Source organism: Anarrhichthys ocellatus, unplaced genomic scaffold, assembly GCF_004355925.1.
Source record: "Anarrhichthys ocellatus isolate YVR2014 unplaced genomic scaffold, GSC_Weel_1.0 scaffold45, whole genome shotgun sequence".
NCBI classification, from domain to species: Eukaryota; Metazoa; Chordata; class Actinopteri; order Perciformes; family Anarhichadidae; genus Anarrhichthys; species Anarrhichthys ocellatus.
The window spans coordinates 3,104,708-3,112,128 of NW_022280075.1; the positions used below are offsets into that span (position 1 = coordinate 3,104,708).

Genomic DNA, 7,421 nt, shown 5'->3' on the forward strand with positions numbered 1-7,421 from the left:
GAGCTCAAGTCGGAAAGGGAAGGTTTGTCAATATTTATTTCTCTCCCCTACATGCACCAAAATTCGATGTTTTTTTTTCCCCTCTTGGATTTGTACATCAGCCTCCTCTACTACAAACTGAAACTTTTATCTTTACCTGCAATCCTGCAGCTCTTCTCTACCCTTCCTCCTATCGCCATCATCCTCCAGCGGTGCATCTTCCCTCCATCCCTGTTCTTTAGCATGTAGAGCAGCAGAGACAGTGATTGATCTGGCGCGGAGGCTGTCGTGGGCCCTCCTCCCCTCCTCCAGTGGTTATGAACATGAGGCGGGCTGCTCTTCATAGATTTTTAAATTAGTGTCAGCTTTGCCCCAAAGATGTGTTATTGACTGATGAAATAGAAACTGAGCTCCAAACACTCAGTCCTTCCCCAGAGTTTTCCCCAGTCTGGTAATTGAAAAAGTGTGAAGGGAGTGTGTTCAAGGGAGCGTGCAGCTGTGCGTGTGTCTGTTCCTGTTTGTGATTTATTTTTTTTTTTTTGTGTGTGTGTTTGCGCGCTTGCAACTGTGCGCTCTTTATCTCTGCTGGAGAAAAATGCACAATGCTCGCTAGAGTCAAGATTCGATTGAAGTATTGCATAGGAGATCTTTATCTTCTACACAGCCGCTCTGAAACTCGAGTTCTGTTTGCACCTTTAATCCTATAAATACAGTTTGCTTCATGTAAGCCTATGAAGGCTAAGTTTGTAAAATGTTCCATGTCTGAGCCCATAACAATCACACCTGAGTTGTTGCTTATCCTGCGTCTTAATCACTGTGTGCATGTGCAACCTTTAGTGTGATTTTTTTTTTTTTTTTTTGTGCGAAGCGGGCATTGGTTGTGCCGTTTCCCTGTCTAGCTCCACCGTGTTTTGTTTTTGTACCTGTAATAAAACTCACCACTAACTTAACATATTGTGTCTTTTGCTCTGCAGGGTCCGACATGGCCATCTTCTGCCTGCTTTGCGGGAAGCGTTTCCAGACCCAGCCGGCGCTGCAGCAGCACATGGAAGTCCATGCCGGCGTTCGCAGCTACATTTGCAGTGAATGCAACCGGACCTTCCCCAGCCACACTGCACTCAAGCGTCACCTACGCTCACACACAGGTCAGTGGAAGCACTCACCAACCATCTTCACTTCGGCGATGGGGCCTTAAGTTCACCGGTGAAGCATTTGTGTGCTCCACCGTGTGTATCCGTCTATTCATTTTCAACACTTTCTCCAGCTCATTCTGGGGAATCCCTTGACCTTCCCGTCCCTGAAGGGATGTGGGATCCGTTTTGGTGGACTGTAGGTCCGCTCCCATTTTAAACCAAAATACCTGAACAAGCCTCTGAGAGACATCGTCATCATGTGTCTAAACCAAAACCACCACACCGAGCTCCCTTTCACATGAGGGTGCAGTAGCTCTTATTCGGCACTTCTCGTGGACTCTGAGCTTCTTACTCTGAAGTAAACTTATGGCAGCCACCCCTATCCGCAATCAAGACAGCTTAGAACATAGCTGAGGGTTAGAAGACAGACTGACTGACACATCAAGAGTCCCGCCATCAAGCTCTGCTCCCCCAAAGCCACGATAATCCAATAAAACATTGACTACATTTGGAGAACTTACTAGAGTGACTATAGTGCATTAGGTCATACAAAATCCTTTAAAAGTGCCAGTGTGTAGCATTTCAGGGGATATATTAGCAGGAAATTAACATAATATTCATAACTATGTTTTCAGGAGTGTATTAACCAAAAAATAAGAATCAAATGAGCCGTTTGTATCTACATAGGGAGCGGGTCCTCTTCACAGAGTCCGCCGTGTTGCACCACCATCTTTCTGCAGTAGCCCAGAATAGATAAATACACTTGCTTATGCCCTCTCACTAAAGAGAGCCTTGCACTTTTTTATGTGAACTGAAGGCCACCGTAGTTCTCTGACACACTTGTGAAACTGCGGTAACATCAGCCACATAGTGCAAAACGATGGCACCGCCAGCCGCCGGACTCCAGTCTTGGAAAGGGAGGAGTGAGCAGAGGGGTGCTCAGTTGGTTGCAATCTGCAACCACAACACTAAATGCCCCTGAGTCCTACAGACTGTGCCTTTAATTTGCCATGCTTTCTAGCTCCTGCCACATCTACTAATAATTCATCCCTCCTGGTCCAACCCAATTTACATCGGCGCCTCAGGTGCACCAGTGCAATGCTGCAGCAGCATCTCTGGTCAGGGAATAACTCGACTCTGTTGGTCTTGCTCAAATAAGAATTTGCAGTGAACTTGCGTCACCATTTATGTCTGGTCTGCCCTTTATTCTCAAAAGAGCACACTTGAATGTATTCCGTTTCTTCTACTAATAGAGCAGAGCAGACCGCGCAGTGAGGATTCATATTGACATCAAGGATTTGAAATCAAAACAGAAAAATTGAGTGTTAAGTCACTGGGATCAGTGCCATTTTAAAGATTTTATTTCTGACATTTTTAATCATTGAAACAATTTGAAAAGAGTTAGGACATTAATGTCTGAGTGGAGCTTTAGTAGAGGAGCCACTCCAGGGTTTTTGGTCACATTTCAGGGGGAAATCGGCACTAAAACGTGTTTTTTAAGCTGTAAATATTTTTGATGACCTCCACATAATGAATACCAACCGTTGGTTAGAGACGGTCTCAATATTATGACATGTTATTATCATTATGTTGCATAATAGCAAGGCTAGATTACCATCTGCCCCAGGGTCACTGTGCGGCAGTAGGATTTTGGTTTAATGATTAATTTTAGCTTTGTTTGGGTATATGGGAATATGCTCCACTCATACACAATATCAACTGACATGATAAAGAGCTTACGGTGTGACCTGCTTTATTGCCTGATAATGAGGTCATGTGTTGAAGAGGATCAGTTGAAAAGCACTCTTAAAAAAGCACATGTTTATTACATGTGGAACATGGCAAAAAACTCGCTAATTTCACGTGTGATAAATGAACATGATATGAGAACATGGAATGTTCATGTGATAGTTCACATCAATTAATATGTATATATGTATATTAATTTCTGAGAAACTTGCCCATGCAAATATCTAACTACACAGAAAGCCTTAAATGTTGGATATGCTTTTTCTTTTAGACAAATGTTGAGCACACATTTTCATCGGATTTATTGTTTCCTATTACCACCTCCCACCCTACTAGTAATAGTAGGAATGCACCTTCAACAATCTTGCCCACGACAAAGATCATCATGGACAAATATAGCTTACAGTATATTACAAGTTAAAAGCCATGTTAGTTTAGGAAATGGGAGTGAATTATGTTATCCCTACCCAGTTACATTGCTCCTCTAGCTCAGCTGAATAAACAGCATTAATTCAGGTCAAACCCAAAATGAATTCTGCAGCAGTCAGACGCAGCTTATTTACAGAGAGCATTTTTGTTGTTGTTTTTGTTTTTTTCCAGTCCACTCCAGTAATTCTCTCAGTGCTGGCTCTCTACTGAGGCGAGGCCAGGATACTAATACATTGTTTCGAGGGAGCAGAGGTAGCCTGACGGATGCTGCTATTCAGAGTGAAAAAAACGTAACCATGACAGAATATGAACACATGGAAATGAATCCCATTTCAGCGGCGAGGGATGGATGCTTTTTTCTTCTCTCTCTCTCACCCTCTCTCTCTCTCTCTCTCTCACCCAGCCGCCCGTCTGCGACCTTAAATAACAGTCTCACTGTCAGAGCCGATTTAGCTCACCGGCTCACGGATAAATATTTGAAACGAAAGGAGTGAGATGAGAGCAGTCGGCCCTATTTACAAGTCAGGCGAATACACCATTAGTGTGTGATGGGGGAAGGGGGGGGGAGGGAGGGAGGGAGGGGCTGTGGACAGAGCCGCTTGAGCCGTCTGTACAGTAGCAATGCACACATCTGCTCTGTCTGCCAGACATTGGAGAGGACAAAAGCAGCGTCTCTGATCCACCTGCCCACCCGGGCGACGCAAATGTCACCCCAGCTCGTCTCTGGAGCTGCAGATGAGACTTTGCAGCCTCGTGCCACTTTGAACCGCATCCCACTGTGGCCGTGTGTTAAATCACAATGAGCCAGCCGCGAAAGCAATCGTTTAAATATGATGCGGAGCCTTTTGTCGGGGGATTATAAAGTCAGCCACTCACACAGCCATAATGGGAGCCAGAAATAGGTCCTAATTTACCCTAAAAAAAAAAAAAAAAAGACAAACATGGTGTTCCTCTACATTTACACTTTGATGTTAATAATCTCATCCACACTTTGCTGTTTAACAAGGCGAAAATAGTGTTTAAAAACAGACAGAGCGAGACGGGGTATCTACCTCAGAGAAGCTGCCTTATATAACATTGCCTAGCTTTATACAGAGACCGCGAGTGCACTACCCTCATCCAACAAAGTCCATCCAATGTGGACACCTGTCCACATCCATGTCACAGGTTTTTGTTATATATATTTTTTTACTTTCAAGTTTCCAACATGCATCCAAAATACAAACAAAGTATAGTAAATAAGGGTGTGGGTGTGGACATGTGGAGGACACAATAAAATCAGGGACTCTTCTGCCAAAACAAAATTTCACTTTCTGTAATAAGAAACTCCAAACTACTACCACAACAAACAATTCTATCTCATAAAATCTAAACTTTAGTTTACTTATTTTTATTGGTTTTAAATTATATATTTGCACCTTTACTATTGATGCTCCATTATATTGTCCTTTTTGGAGAATGTTAACGCTAAATCAAAACATAGATTATATAGGACTTTATTTCCTTAAGGTATTTGGCAGTGCTTTTTTTTCCGTCCTGAATATTGTCCACTAATCTTCCTCTCAACCTGCGTACAGCTCCAACAAGCACCACCACTCAGAGGTACCCAACTATAGCCCGAGAAGCAAAACCCATGACCGGAAGTTATTACAGCATGCAGTGACCGAGAAGGAAGATCCTTCATGTGCAGCCATTTTGACGAGTCGTTCCAGCGGTCTGGGCCATGGCAGTATTATACTGTTTATTGTTAAAACTAGTGTTATCTTATTCAGATCTGATTCAGCCACCTGTTGAACCATCCGCAATGTTTTCGTTTATAAATTTTCGTTTTGCTTCATTCTCAATTCAGTTCCATTCAATGTTGCTTTACTGGCATGAAAAAAGAACACACCAATATGAAGACTTATTTTATGATATATGTTTTTTTAAAGGCAGCCATTGTTGCATTGAAAAATAAATGTAAAACAATGACTTAGAAGAAAACTGGATCGAGTCATAGTGCTGTAATAATTGCAATTCAAGGTCAGAGTATTTGAAGTCTTTAGCACATGAACATATAGACGCACAAGCACACGTGCAAGAAGTCACAGGTTCACACAGGTACAACAGGAGTAAATGTTGACGACACTTCCTCATAAATACCAAAATCCCAATTCCGTATTCACCCTAATTTTAATGGTGAGAGTGTGGCAGCTCATCTACCATAGAAAGCTTTCTAGCTCGCGGTTATTGTTTGAATCACTGTTGTTGTATCAAACGACAAAAGCAAAAAGCACTTTTATGGACATGCATTATGTGTGCTTCATTTTACCTGTCTGCTGGCTTATCTATTGAAAGCAGCCTTGCTGGTGCGGGCTCCGACACTGGATCACCATTTAGGACGAGGAAGGGGGAGAAAAGGAAGAAAAAACCCCGGATTTAATGGTGTTTATTTCAGCATCTTAATCATGCCATCTCTCCCGCTCTCCCTCAATGCGTCTTCCTTTTTCCTCATTTTCCTCCTTCCACCTGCAGTTTCATCACCTTTCTCTTCACATGCCAGGATATTGCACACACTCAGCTCCATGTTGCCCCTTTATTGTGTTTGTATATCTTTATTGCATGTATGAGCACTACAGTATAGGTTCAAACACACAATGTGGGCTTATAACAGTGGCAGCCATGACAGCTGTGCTATTCCCCTCTCCTTCCACCCCGCGCAGACACACGCGCTCTCTCTTTACAGACCAGGCCTTCATTAATATTCCGTTGTTGTGCACTGTCTGTCTGTGTGTGTTTTTTTGTTTTTTTTTTAACTCTGAGCCAATTTGCTGTCTGCTGTGGCGGGGTGTTTTGTGTTCGCAGCTGTATTTGATAGTGTGTGTGAGTGTGAGTGTGAGAGAGAGAGAGAGAGAGAGAGAGAGAGAGAGAGGGGGGACTGAATTGAATTTAGAGAGCGACAGTTCTGGTCCTGGCAGTGATGGAGCCCAGTGATTTACAGCCTCTTACTGTATATAATGAACACGCCCCGGGTGCCCATGGGCACAGGCACCCTCGGCAGGCCTTTTGGGTGGTGATGGGGAGGAGGGGGTGTAAATGTAGAGGCGGAGGTGCATTGGGGAGGGGTCAGGAGACGCAGGTGGCGGTGCTCGGGGGCACCCACGGGTCCACTCACCATGCTGTGGTTCCACCTCACTGTGCTGAGTCCTCATCTGCGGCCTCTCTGCCATGTGGTTGCACCGGAGAGTGAGAGAAGAGATAGGATGGGAAGGAAGGCAAGGAGGGGAAGAAGAATAGGGATGAGAGGAGGACAGATGGAAGGGAGGAAGTAATAGTGGCAGATTTTGGATGGACAGAGGACATGTCCCCATTATTCTCCAGCCCCTGTGAGAATATCCTGACAAAATGAAGTCCTGTCTGGCCCTCCTCACAATGTGATTATAGAATTGTGTCTGCTTCATTCAGAGCTCTCCGGTGCATCTTTGCACTTTGGCGGCCCCGACTGGCTACAGGAGATAACGTGCATGACATGATACCGCAGGATGCTGGAGCCCTGACAGTAACCACTCTGCATTTTATAAGACTGAGCACTGTTGTTCTAAACCAGCAAATGTAGCATCCAGTTTTTATGGGTAACAGCCTCATACAATTAGCATAGTTTTGTCAATGGTAGTGAGGAATATTTAGGTTTTCTTTTTGGAGGACGAACAGTTAGTCTTTTAAGTTAAGAAAAACAACAACCTTGTATTGAAACTTGAAAAAACAGTAAGCTCTTTCCTACTAATTCCAGATTTTTGATGAAGTTTGCTAACAGCAGACGCTGGCGCAGCAACAGGACATTAAGCGTAAATAACATAGGCCTCCTCTGAGTATTAGCATCCCACTCGCCGGTCTGATCAGAGGCCCTAATTAAAGGCAGGTGAATCTGAGCTCAATTATTATTCTTGCAGCGTCGTGCGAGCCCACCGAGCTCCGTGATGGATTGTGATCTCTGCTGTGGTTGAAACGCTAGAAAGAGCACAATGTCTTACAGCGGGAGCCACTGATAACTTCACGCAGACAAATAAAGACTGTCACTTTTATTGATTTTACCCAGCTCCCACTGCCGCTGCCATATACACCCACATCCCCTGCTCCATCCCTGTCTCAGTT

General features: G+C 44.0%; 1 protein-coding gene across 3 annotated transcripts in view; it reads left to right on the forward strand.

Moving 5' to 3' along the window:
* zbtb16a (zinc finger and BTB domain containing 16a) overlaps positions 1 to 7,421 on the forward strand; it is a 163,478-nt gene that overhangs the window by 142,560 nt on the left and 13,497 nt on the right. For all 3 annotated transcript variants that reach the window (XM_031868968.1, XM_031868966.1, XM_031868967.1), the window contains exon 5: positions 954 to 1,124. In XM_031868968.1, coding sequence (XP_031724828.1) covers positions 954 to 1,124 — 171 coding nt within the window. The remainder of the gene's footprint in view (positions 1 to 953; positions 1,125 to 7,421) is intronic.